Consider the following 13,818-nt stretch of genomic DNA (forward strand, 5'->3'; position numbering starts at 1 on the left):
AAAGATATGGAGCTCGCATGAAGACACATTCACCCACTTGTAGTTTCGTTTGCCAATGTGAGGTCCATGTTCAGTACACAACAGTGACAACACTGTAATTTTCACGAAGACTGAAAGCTTTTTGACCCATGAGATCAACTGTCATGGCTTTTTAGGACCAGCATCTGTTGAGGACTACAAAAAAGAGATGCGAATTATACCTCTAAGCTTTCTTAGCCAACTACATTTGAAAGCTACAAGCAACACACTATCATGAGCTTCATTCGTCATATGGTAAACAACAGTAGGTAAAAGCTTAAAACCAATCTGGGTGCAGACAATCTAACATACATCTACTAAGTCTGACGCGAACACACATCTGTACAAAATCCCGCAAACAAGTGATACCGTTCAAGCAATGATCATTGCATCAGTGTATAAATCGAACATTCCAAACCAACACAATTTAAGGAAACTAATCAGAGACATTAGCATCGTCATCAGATGTCACGCCTGAATTTTCTTCCTCTTCATTATCTTCCTCAATTGTGAGGGCTCTAATGGAAGTCGTCATCTTGGCCAGTGCAGCAGTCTTGCTTGCTCTCTCTGAACGAGAGCTCATAGGTCCAACACTATTAGGAACGACAGAGGTTGGGGAACTGTCTTCATCAGAAGATTCTTCCTTGTGCCTGGCTCGTCTTCTAGTACGTGTTGGTCTGCTTGAGCATGGAGCTGGAGTTTGCGGCATTGCAGCAGATATGTTGGACTCCAAGTTGAAGTCTAATTCTAACCTTCCTACAAATTATAAAACAACATATATTATGGAGATTGTAAATCTAGAAGAGTTAGCAGTCCCCAGCCATGAGGAAAGTACGCCGTATTTTGTTTCCGCTTCTAACACAAATAAATTATGCTCGAGTGCAAGCAAGCAGGGAAAAATGTAATAGCGCAGTGAAAGATACCTGGAAAATCTTCTAGGTGACTTATATAAATAGTTATTGCATGTTTACTTGCAGAAGTTATTCTGTCCCTCTATGAAACTCAACACTATCAGATGAAAGCAAAACTAGTGTATAAAAGAAAACATATAAATCAGTAAAAACTGGTTGTGATGCAAAGAAGAAATGATACGAATGGAAAAACAATACTGATCACGACTAAGTCACTAGAAATATTTCAAAACAATTTTGTGGACTTATGAAGAGATAAGATAATTCAGAAAGAACACAATGAGATTTTACCAAAAATAAGATTAGCTTGATCTTGTGACATTTCCAAATCAGGATGTTTATCTAATGCCGTGAGGCGGTCAGCCATCTGCTTTATCTCCTTTGCAAGATCTTTCTCTGCCAGTACAGATTCAGCTACACGAACTAAGAGCCTCCTCATTAACTGGATTGCTTCTTGCTCTGATGACCGAAATTGGAGTAAAACAAGTATTTTACCTAGTGCTGACACATATGACCTCTCTGCAGGAGTCTTCTTTGCAGGGAATGCTGCCACCTGTAGTAGCAGAAAGCCAAGTAAGTCATAAGTTTAAGGTTGCAGAAGTCTTTAATCAGAGGGCTAACGCCAGAGCTGAAGGCACTTTCTAACCCAAGTACTACAGTGATCTATTTTTAATGGGTTCCTTAAAATTGTATGACATATCATCCATTGTACATCAGATCAGTTTGCAGAACACAGTTTTGGAATCATAGTGAAATATTTCTTTAATATTTCTGTCAACAAAATACTATGAAGAAAGAATTATAATAAATTGTTGACCAAAAAAGAAGCTTAGGCAGTCTCATTATTTTTCATTCATACAGATCATATATGAATTTGAAAGGTGGATTTTTTTTTCAGCATGTCAATGTAAAACAATAAACTGTGGTTATGGTAATTCGTGACAGCATAAAATCCTCTTTCTGAAAGATAGTTGCCTCCTTTTACTCTTTGATCATATTTTGGCTTATTTTCTGCTTCTTCTTTTTTTTTACACAATAAATTTCCATACACAGCAAAGCCATTTAATTAAAAAATGGTCAATATCTCGAATGATCGAGACTAAAAAAAAAGAATAACAATATGGATGATCCAAAAGCACATCTTCAGAACATAGAATATTTTTTTAAACTAGGAAAATTGTAATATTGACATCTAGCTATGGGTGAAAGTTGGGAATCAACCATACACTAAAGTGACTTGATTTCTAGCTATGGGTGAAAGTTGAGAATCAGCCATATAGTATGAGTAATTCAATACTACAGTATCAAACTCACCTCTGTGGCTATGCGTATTGCAAGCCCTTCCTCGCCACTCTCTATCGGAGGTTCCACGGTACCATCTATAACTTCTGGTTGGTCCTTAGTGTTTCTTTCATCTTCAGTCTCCTTTTCATATGGAGGAGATTGCATCATCTGAAGCATGAAACGTGATACTTGGACTGCACGTTTACGCATATTAGACACCACAGACGCAGAACCTCCAGCATTGCCATTGATACCAGGCCACATAGAACGCATGACCCAAATGAAAGCCTTGGATATACACTTCTGCATAGAAGCGACCACTTAATTTCAGGCCATAAACTAATAAAAAATTAATTTGACAACTTTAGCAACCAATTTCACTACTTTCCTTGTGATTGGCCGAGAGGCAAGGGTAATGCTCGAAGAAAACTGATAAGCACTGTTTACACCTGGATAAGTAATGTGATCAGGTAGGGAGGATTACACCAGTAAAATTAAATGGTTTAAAGAAGGCAGAAATCAAGCTACCTGTGCAATTCCTTAGATTCATTGCTGAAGTACAATATGATGAGCTTGGATAAAAGCAAAGGCTTTAAACAAGCAGGTATGCATTGGTAATTCTCACTTAAAAGAAGAAGTTTTGCAAAACCCTCCCCAAGAGCACCTTGAACAGAGTCATTGTCTTCACTTTCTAATGAATTGTCCCAATCATCCTTAATAAGTCCAGCATAGAGTAGATCAAACAATCTAGGATTCGAGTTCGCATCCATATCAGAAATGTCTAAGGGGCAATAATTCATCTCATAATCTTTGATTTGTGATGACATGTTCTGGACCATACCCCAATCAGCTTCCTGAGGCTGATGCCACATTGCAAGATCAAACAATGCCTTACAAGCCACTATGCTGATTGGACCAGGGCCCTTAACAAAAGAAACTTTTAACTGCTTTACTAGTTCCTCACTTGGCCTTTTCTCTAACAACCCAAAAAGCCCAAGGCACCTAATTGCAATCCTCTGCACATCCAAATGAGAATGTTTTGCCTGCAATTTCAAAATACAGAAAAGTTGTAATTCATTCAATAAGTAAATATAGTATATAAAATAAATAAATTACAAGTAAACATACATAAATAAAATATATAAACAACAGTAGCATTTACATGGTCCACAGAATCTGAATATGAGCATGAAAAAATTACATCCAGACACTTGTAATGCTACAACACACACGTACCATTAAGCAGCTATTCATTCAAGAAGTTGCAGCACTTCATAAAGAGTATATATCTGGACTGGAATCTAGAAGCTAGATTTATTACGGTCCGGAGGTGCAAAGACTTTTAGACCTTAGCATTTTACATTCCCTAACAGCATCTTACAATAAAATTTGAGAAGAAAGGAAAAAGAGAAAAAAAAAAGAGAGAGAAATCATACTTAAACATTTATCCACCTTGCTATCTCTTAAGCAGAAGCCAAGATAATAATACCACTTTAAATCAAAACCAGACACTCATTCAGTCAAATCCAAGTCGTTATGAATTCACAGTAATTAAAACAAGGGATTTCATCAATTGAACAAGTCTCAAAAATTAAGTTACATACCGCTGGAAGCAACAGAGCTTGCAGTAGTTCAGAAGGTTCAATAGCTCTCCCTTTAATCGAATGAAATGATCTTGCCTTCTCTAAGCAAAGGCCAAAAACAGCAAGACACTGCATCCACTGCATAAAATTTGCTGTTCTCTCCCTGCAAGGAACAATTAGCTCCTCTACAACCTTAAGAACAATGTCCTCAAATTCACCACTGGCTGCATGGACCTTGCTTGCCAACCCATATACCGCATCAGCCCATTCTCGATCACCACCAATATTAATTCCATCTCCTATAACGACCATGTTCCCATACTCATCTACTTCATGGTCGAAAGGTTTATGGAGTAATTCCAGCACAAATGCACTAGCAACCTTTCTGTTTGAAGTATCAGAAAAATCAAGCATAGCACCAAGCAACAGTAGCTGTCGACATGCAAAACGATAATTGGAACCTGAAAGGATTTTATCAAGTTAGGATATGGAGTTGGATATAATCAATATTCTCAACAGCAGCTTATACCCACCTGCATCAATGTGAGACTTGACTAAATCTATATAATCAGATATCGTTGCTGGCAAAATTCTCTCAAGAAGGTCATTGTTGTCTGTAGCTTCTGCAGCATATACTGCAGCTTCAGTGCCCATTGTAGAAGCAGCATCAGAGCCTTTCTCCTATCCAAGCACAAAATTCCAATTATAACGGTACTAAGGAGCAAATTAACTCCATTCGGAAATCAGTATATATATATAAAAAACTTCAACAATAGATTAATGAACTCATAACAAGTTATTCATGACACCAACACTTTAGTTGGGTTCAAAGAAAAATAAGGACAGACCGATTTCACATAACCACGCCAAAGAGTCCAACTACTCAAGCTTACTCTTACTCTACATTTTTCAATAGTAGGTTGGACGTAAAATAAAACCAAACAGTAATATATAAAAACGCAGAGAAACAGATAAATGACTGGAAACCCTACTTGTGCTGCCATCTGCAGGTGTCTACATATCATCCTCCAGTAAAATGCAACCTCCGCTTCCATCAGTTGGATGTTTGGTACGCTACGAGTGGGGTCTGCAATAATCAAATTGAAGAGCATGAGCACCAAAACAGGCTAACTTTTGAAATTTATACCTGTAAATACAATGTTTCCATATCTATGGGTAAAGAATCTAATCATTTTACTCACTCAAAATATACGTTCCAAAATTATTAGTTCAAAGAACTGAATGCAATCGTGTACAAAAGCTAATTTTGTAAAGAACTGCATAACAGACACTAGATCATCTAGTTACAATTTCTGAGTTGTGACAAGACATCAAGTTTTTTAGTCATATGAGAACTTTGAGAGTTGAATCAATGTTTGTGCATCACTGATTGGATAAGGAAGCTATACATGTGTGTGTGTGTGTGTGTGTGTGTTTGTGTGTGACTTTATCCTCAAAGTACTTGGAACTAGAAGAATATTCAAACTAATAGATAATAGATAAGTTCAGCAAGTTTATAGGTAAACTCTTTGATAAAAAATAAAAATAAAAATAAAACAATAAAAATTCAGGCACTGATGATACGATAACAAAGAGGATAAGACCATTTAGTGGAAAGAATGTACAAGTTCTCAAGGAGACCTGCACCTAGACCTTCAGGGTAACATTCACAATCAAGCATTCTTAGTTTATTCTATTTGAGTAGCCACTGTAATCAATATAATTTTCAGGCAACACAATGAGTCCACAGACCACAAAATCAAGGGAGGCAATCATCTCACCAGACCTTCTTCTCAATTGCAGTTCAGACCTTGAGTATGCTAGGGTTATCATAATTAAGACACGTCCATTTGTTGTAATATGTTAGTAGTTAGTTTGTTATAGCAAGTTAAGCTCAGCAAAGGAATTATGCTAACAGAACCAGTCGTCCTTCCTCTCTATGTATACATATAACAAATAAAAATGATTGAGAATTGTATCCCACCTTCAGCTCTTTCACTGTTAGACGATATGTACTGCCGGATACTTTCACCTTGAGGTACTTTAATTTCACCGCCTTTTAGCAAGGCCATTGCTACAGACTCCCCGACCATTTCATAGGTTTCCACATCAAGATACTTGAAAAGTACTAAAGGATATCCATTGGAGCACTTATTTAGCCATTCATCTTTCATTAATTTCAGACACTCCTTTGAAACAGCAATAGAACGATCAGCAAGTCCCCTCTGAAGAATTAATGCTCTATGCTTGATACTACAAAAACAAACAAATGAAATTGAGGGGAAAAACAAATAATTATACCCCCAAAAAAGGCACCACAAAAACAAAATTTTCTTTTATAACAGAGATAACTTCCACTTGAAATGGCATGATAAGGTTGATGAATGTGATAACTGAGATAAGCAACAGCACTATTAGTATGCCAATACAGTAGTTAAAGGGGTCCCCATTGATACAAAGCAACAGGACTAAGAGATGATCATCATTCACATAAGGGTAACAACGTATTCGTCCATTTCAAAAGTTACATTTCCCCAATTTTTCCGTTTAGACATGGTCATTCTACTATATAATTTTTTATTCCCAAATTGTAATAGCATCCCCCTGTTTTCCATCAGATGTTGGAAAACAACTTCAAGAGGTTGAAAAAGATAACTAAATCGGCATTGAACCATAAGCTGACCTGAGGCTTTGAAGAGGAAATTTACTGGCTAAAACACAGTACGCTGATTTTCGCACAGATTCACTGACATCTAATGTGCAATCAATGATTGCTTGAGCAGTTGCATTTGAAGGAGGGAGAGAGAGCACTATTGTCTTTCGAACCTCCTGCAGAAATACAAATTTTGGACAGTAAAGCAAACTAGTTTCCACTGAACTATATATACATCTGCTCAGGATTATACAAAAATTAAGACTAATGAAAGTATTTGGTTATATTTGCCTTACTGGTCTATAATGGTAGTATGAGCTACACATTGGAGAAGTATTACGCGTGCTTGTGAGTGTTTAGATATTACGATTCAAGTTTCAATACAAAAGTATACTGGAATATTCCAAAACAGGACACAAGTGGTATATGTAATTGTTTATTACATCTGAACAGAAAAAAGGCTACAGGCATTGTACTTCAATCTACTAACTGCCCTGCAGAACATGTATAAACTTAAACCAGTACATGCACTCACCACAATTTGTTCCACAGGAAGCATCCTGAGAAATAAATCAACGATATCACTGTTCTCACAATCACCTGCAAAACGAGACAGAGCCCTAACTGCAACTGTACGAACGGCAGGGATCTTGTCCCCTGCACGGACCATCATACAGTCTATTGCTTCATCCCAGAGTTCACTGCTAACTTCTGCATCATCTGGTAATTGCATAATGATCTACAAAAACAAAGATGTTGTCATGCTAGGGAACAAAAGAGGCGAGACGCACGAAATATCTATGCACAAACTTATGCAATCATTGGGGAAGATTATCAAAACTCTATTTAAGCATCAAAGAAGCTAGCGAATTCTCTCTGTATTTAAGGTAGATGAAAAACTCAGGTTTAGAAGTCAGTGGCTCAAAGTGAATACCTTATTATACCCTTTATTCTTTTAACAACAAAATACCACAAAGAAATGACCATTTAAACTATCATCAAACCAAGTTCACAACTATAAAATATTCCACAACTTCAAGGGAAGTAATACATAAACAGGTCTAGACCAACTAAACCCCATATGTCCCTATTTAGGGATAATTGACACTCTAGTCTAGACCGAATGTTTTTATGAAGATCTAGGGAGCTAGTGGGTTTTGTCTTCTGGCCTATCATTTGGTGAGTTTAATAAAAACGCCACAGAGCCATCAATGTTCAAATAATCTTACAAAACGCCTAAAACCTGCAACTGTCTCATCTCACTCCTATCTCACGGTAGTCAAAACGACTCCAAACAATTCAAGGTTACGACACAATCAAATCGCTATGAACGATGGGACATCCCCCATCCTACTTTCATGACCCAAAACCAAGGGTGATATATCAGATTCCCAACTCTGTAAATTCAACAAAACATTAAAATCAAGTGGGGGTTAGTTGTTCCAAAAAAAAAAACAGTCAAGCATCAAAATATTAGGCTCCCATCCACAGTTATAGACCAATGTTTTTCGACAAGCTGAAACTAAAGCGTCATCGTAAACGGTAATGCAGCTCAATTCCTTCCTGATTTGCAACAAGTTCAAATCTCACCAATTGTCTCCACAACAAAAAGAACTTCTCATTTGCATTAGCACAGCCCCACTAATCTGAGCTTTTAGTTCCATCGTAACTTGTGAAATTCCACTACTCGAATCACTAAAAATTCAAACACGCAATCCTACTCTTCTCTCAAATTCATCAAATCCTTCAGTAGAGAAAATTGAACATCCATCAGCTTGCAGCCACTAGCCCACACATCAAGGCCTCAAAATTGCGACCTCATCTTCTTCCAATTTCAATATCCAGTAACAAAAAGTAGGTATAAATCGAAGAACAAAACGACGCAGAAACCCTAAAACCCTAATTTGCCGTCACAATTCCGAGAACTGAAGTATTTAGGGGGCTACCTCAGAGATAATCTGGCAGGCGCGGAACCTGGCGGTCCGATTAGCGGCGGAGGAAGCAGTGAGGAGGAACCTGAGGAATTGGTCCAAGAAAGCGGCGTCGTTTTGGACATCGGTAGCGAAGGCGGAGACGAAGCGGACGATGCGCTCGGCGAAGGCGGTGCGTCTCTGGAAGGCGAAGAGCGGGAGTAGGGTTTTGGAGAAGGAAGTGAAGAAGAGGGAAGAAGAAGACGACGCCGTTTTGGAGCGGAGGGCGTGCAGCTCCTTGGATTTTCGGTTGTGGATGGCGTTGGAGGCGCGAGCGTCGTCTAGGATTTGGACGATTTTGAGCGTTACGGGCTTCGCTTCTTCGTCGTCCATCTCTCTCTCTCTCTCTCTCTCTCTCTCTCTCTGAATTCTGTTGGGAATTGGGATCTGAAACTGTTCGACGTTCGGGATTTCAAAATTCGAGCGGGAGTTTAAACCTAAGTCAATCCCAAAACCTAAAGGACCCCAAACTTTTTGAAAGCCCAATATGACAACAATAATTTAGGCTTTATCTGAAAATGAATATAATCGATATATTTGTTCCAGAAGAATTATTATTATATACTCGTGTGTGTCTTAGTCTTATTAGGTTTTCTGTTAGAGATGGATTCGCATCTCTACAATAGATTAGGACTCTGAATCCTACGAGATTCAAGTTATGTAATGTCTATATATAAGCCATATTATCATTAATAAAGATAGATTTTATGTTCCATTACGTCGTTGTTATTCTCGTTTCGTTCCTCCTCAAACATGTTATCATGCACTTTATTCTAAAGTGTCTGAGCGACGAGGCCACCACCAGAAAAATCAATCCTAACCCTAAATCATTTTCCTCCGGCAGCATCTTTCTTGGCTTCACTAGAAAATTACATCAGTTTCCGGCAAATAGTTGTCGGAACAAGAAAAAAAAAACAAAAGATCGAAACTGATAAGGGCACCCAGTAATTTGATCTGGGCACCCCGACCTCAAATCTTTCTGATTGGCGTCGTCGAGCTTAGCCACTGCCCGACTATGCTCCTCCAGTGGACGTCGACCCAGTCCCGGTATGATGCACCTAATCCCACATGTCGACGACCTCTGCTCCTTCGGCGTCCTTAGATTCGTCACGCCACCACGAGGTCTCGTCGAGCCTCCACGGCGCTCCAACGACCCTGCTAGCGAGTCTCATTAGTCCATAACGGTAACAGCCCTCCCCGGTTGCCCTCATCCTCGCAGCCCCGACGAGACGCAACATCTTCTTGACCCGAATCTGCAAGATCTGACCGGCTAGACCCGTTTTCGGCAGATCTCGACCCAGTTCGATCTCCGGACCCGACCCGTGTCGGCCTTTGGGCCTTCTGCTAGCCCCAGCAGCCCACTTTGGGCCTCAGTCATTCCCAGCCTAACAACCCTATTGGCCACATATTTTCTTTTCTTTTTCCTATTTAATTGTTTCATTGCACGTTTAGTTCCTAACTACGTTTTTACGTGCTCGTAATAAATAAAAAAATCAATTGTCGTACCATTGTGATGACATGCATCCCCGAGATGGATATTACTCATGAGCTTTTTATGTCATCAATACAAAGATCGACAAGGCAAAGGAATTCATCAAGCAACTTTTCTGCGTGAAGATCGATTTTCATAACAATTTAATTATATGCGGTCTATTTGGCAAACCAACAAGTATGTTTTTCTTAAAGTTGCTGCTTTTGAACATATATATATAAATTATCGGGCGTTATTAGCCTTCTTCATATCTATTTTTCGGCCTTTCTTATAACGCCGATGAGACCAAAGAGGGATGTGATTCCCCTCTTGGTCAACGTTTTTCGTGTGACGATTCTGGAGGAGTCACGTTATTATTTAAAGGGAAGAAATCGATTTCGTGTGGTCGCCTGAGTGCACCGCTGTTTTGGGTGTGATCATGAGAATCGCCAATATGCATCGATTATTTTGTGACCATATACATCATAACCCTTCTAATTCCGGTTACATACTTGAATAGTTCCGATTATTCAAAACCTATACAACCCTCGTTTCTTATAGATGCATCGCCATCGCGATTGTTAGTTGAATGTTTGAGTTTTCTTAAACTCATGTCTATAAACGATAATCCCAAGGTCTACGTACTCATTTATTTGAGTTGAAATTCATTACTCTGAAGCAGCACTATTTGCTGACAAAAGATCCCAAAAATAACGAATTCTATGGGACACACTTACAGTAATTCAATAAACGTCTATGACGTTGTATTATCAGAGTTGACCTTGATGCATACTCCGCATCCAAGAAACGCATGTCATTTTTGGCACATGTATCTATTTCTTAAGGGAATTTTGGAGATGGAAACATAACATTCTTCCATTCTAATTTATAAGCACATTTTTTAGCCTCAAGTTAAGGCTTCACCTGATCCGATATGCAAGATTTTGTTGCTATGGACTTTTGATTAATCAATCTATTTTGACTATGTTTTCTGCTTACTATTTTTCAAGTATGACGTTGGCATTGTCACGCTCTCTTACTCGACTTTAGTTTAAGTCATCTGTTGGAATTGGAAGTTTGGTTGTGTTGTATTAAATATTGGCATATTCAATAAAATTTCTCGTATTCCTTATTTATAAGATGATCTCGTGAGAATTTTATTTGTCTTGACTTAGCATGAATGGTCAACGTTTTCAACTCACGTGGTTTTTAAATTGGCCGCTTTTGGGTAACATGAGACCCCAATAGCACTACATTGTGAATTTGGACCTTAAAATTTGGAAAACGGAACTCGGAATGTCAAATTTGACGTCATTTTCCCCGTTACTGTTTTGGCATTTTCGGAACATTTTCCGGCGTTTTGGCCGCCTTCCGGCCACTTGCCGGCATTTCCGGGGCCACCATCCGGTTTCGACAATCGGCGCCGCCGGTTCCCACAAGTTTTTGGCGATTTTTTCGTCGTTTTCTTGTCATTTGTCGGGCATATTTCCAACATTTTTTACTGCCACGTTTTCCCAGTCCAAATTTCACCCAGTTTTGAGTTATTTTGACATGGTTTTCCGGTTAATTTTCTGGTTTTTCTCCAAGTCATTTCATAGCTCTAACAATTTTATTATTATTGGTGACCACCCACACCAATTGGATGGTTTTTACCACCCTAATTGTTTGGTATTCAACTGCTCCAATACCATGTTTTTTCCAACTCTTAAGTTGAAGAATGTAGTTCTATTGCCATATGATACATTCGATAGGATTGCACATTTGTTTCAATCCCCCCTATTACAATATCCTACAACGTATTGTCTAGAGAATTCACCGCGTCATTGACTCTTTTAATTTTATTTTGAGCATGTCCCGCAGTGAAATCGAGTGTCTTGATAATTGCGTATCCACCCACACTGTCCTACAGCGCAGGTAGTTGTTTTACAGATCTCGTGCAGAGATTGTGTTTTATATCTTCGTACCTTACTAAGTTTCAAATGCCCTACATGCCAATGATGAATTTTCATCTTGATATTTGTGTTAAGAATGAAGAGGAATAAATCTGTCAGATTCCATTGACATTAGCTTTTTCAAGCTTAGACAGTAGCTTTGTTAGCCTGCGGACATAACTTTGCTTGCCTGCAGCAGTAGCTTTTTGTAACTCAAGATTCTTTGAATCATGGGTTCGGTTTTGCTGTCTTCTCGGTTTTGACATGATCATTTTTTGGTCATTATGAACGAGATATGATGATTCAAGTTCTTTGAAATTCACATGATCATCTATTTTTCATGTTCACAAAGCAATTGGAGGACCGCCTCATCCGTGCTCCACACGGTGAGGCCATGCCTATCTGTGCCAAGCACGGTGTGGCTGAGCTTGCTCCTCTCGGCAGCTCCATGGCATTCAGGTCGTCAATGGCGGCATCCTCTCCTTCACAGGAGCTTGTGATGCCTCCCGTGTTTTTCTAATGCATCCATGCCAATCTCTGATGTCCATCACTCATTTTCAAAACTCGTTCTCTTGCTAGATTTCAAGGAAGTCCTTATTTGCTAAGGCTCTAAGCGAGAACATTTCATTCTTACAAAGTATTTAAGGTGACATTAGTGGACCCTATCCAACCGAATGCAGACATTATTTCAATATGTTTATGGTATAGGTTAAAAGCATCGACGCGTTGGTCACCCGACGCTTTGTTTTCCACATTGAACGTTGCATTTGCTAAAGTTTTTAGCTATGATCATCATACTAAGGGCTCACCACCCTTCTCATCCTCTCAAATCTATTCGATTAGATATCGTTGAAGAGTTCACCTCCACGACTTTGATGATTTCGTTTTGCATATCTACTGGGATCGTCGTTGAACATATTATTCCTCATGTTAATTCACTGCACGATCTAGCAGAGCTCGGAATTGGTTATGGGTACTAACCTGCCGATTTCTGCATGGGGATATGTAATGATGTTGCATGCAGCGACACTTATTCGTTTCAGACCCATAACTCACCAAGCGTTTAGTGCGTACCAGATGGTCACTGGATACGATCCCAACGTTCTTCTCACTAACACATATTTGGTTAAGTTGTTTATGTGCCTCTATTGTAGTAATCTCAATGGGTCTACTTGAAACGATTAAGTATTTTCATTGGTTATGATTTATGAATCACCAAAACTTATCTGCTATTTCCAATCTACAACCGTGGATCTCTATCCTACGATTTTAGCAGACTGTCACTTTGATGAGACATACTTCCCGTCGTTAAGGCGAGATATGGAATGCTCCCATTTCGGTTTTAATGCCAGAAATTGACGTGGTATGGCACTATGTCTCATTAAGATCCCGCACTACTCAACATGAGCAAAAGTGCAATCCATTATCAACCTCCAGAAAGTCAAAGATTCGATGCTCAATGACTTTACTGATATTGCAAAAGTGACGAGATCATACATAAATGTTGTGATGTGCCGGTAAGGTTGGAACTCTCAGAATATGGGAGAATTTCATATGACCTGGTCCTAGCACCGTTGGCACCATCCCTGACAGTGGGAAGGAAGCCGGCGATGGCACCATCTTACGCTGTAGTGTTGTCGGCGCCTGTGGTATTACACCACAAAACAAAGGCGGCAAACGCAAAGATGGACTAGTAAGGGTCATAGCTTCGGTCTTGGCTCCTACTTAGATGAGGGAGAGACCATTATTCTCTGGAATCAAAACTGATAGAGCGTTAATTAAAACGTTTATAATAACCCTGTAAAATGTCATTGTTAGTATATAATAAGCATGGATCGTTCTTTCCGGGGAATTGAAGGAAACTCTAAACTTTTAGTATTAACAAATAATGGGGGTTTTAGATTGATTATTAACTACTAATGAAAATAAATTCTAAATTACTATTTATATGATCGACTTCTCTTTAACAAACTTAAACCAAATTTACCATTACACCA

At 38.9% G+C, this 13,818-nt stretch overlaps 1 protein-coding gene across 1 annotated transcript; it reads right to left on the bottom strand.

Annotated features, from left to right (window-relative positions):
* Positions 1-200: 200 nt before the first annotated feature.
* On the bottom strand, positions 201-8,786 carry LOC126783205 (uncharacterized). The gene is made up of 12 exons (XM_050508625.1): positions 8,396-8,786; positions 6,985-7,188; positions 6,480-6,625; positions 5,781-6,049; positions 4,789-4,883; positions 4,330-4,477; positions 3,818-4,257; positions 2,742-3,256; positions 2,602-2,662; positions 2,244-2,516; positions 1,221-1,482; positions 201-774 (listed from the first exon to the last, which is right to left on the bottom strand). The coding sequence occupies exons 1-12, from the start codon at positions 8,750-8,752 to the stop codon at positions 455-457; spliced, it is 3,090 nt and encodes a 1,029-aa protein (XP_050364582.1). The 5' UTR covers positions 8,753-8,786; the 3' UTR covers positions 201-454.
* Positions 8,787-13,818: the final 5,032 nt, after the last annotated feature.

The sequence above is a fragment of the Argentina anserina genome, chromosome 1, assembly GCF_933775445.1.
Source record: "Argentina anserina chromosome 1, drPotAnse1.1, whole genome shotgun sequence".
NCBI lineage: Eukaryota > Viridiplantae > Streptophyta > Magnoliopsida > Rosales > Rosaceae > Argentina > Argentina anserina.

Coding starts and splice junctions, on each gene's coding strand:
- LOC126783205 (XM_050508625.1), bottom strand. CDS start 8,752: ATGGACGACGAAGAAGCGAAGCCCGTAACGCTCAAAATCGTCCAAATC. Junction 2,517..2,601: donor GCCTCTCGGCCAATCACAAG/GAAAGTAGTGAA, acceptor GCTTCTATGCAG/AAGTGTATATCCAAGGCTTT. Junction 775..1,220: donor TCAAGCTAATCTTATTTTTG/GTAAAATCTCAT, acceptor TATAATTTGTAG/GAAGGTTAGAATTAGACTTC.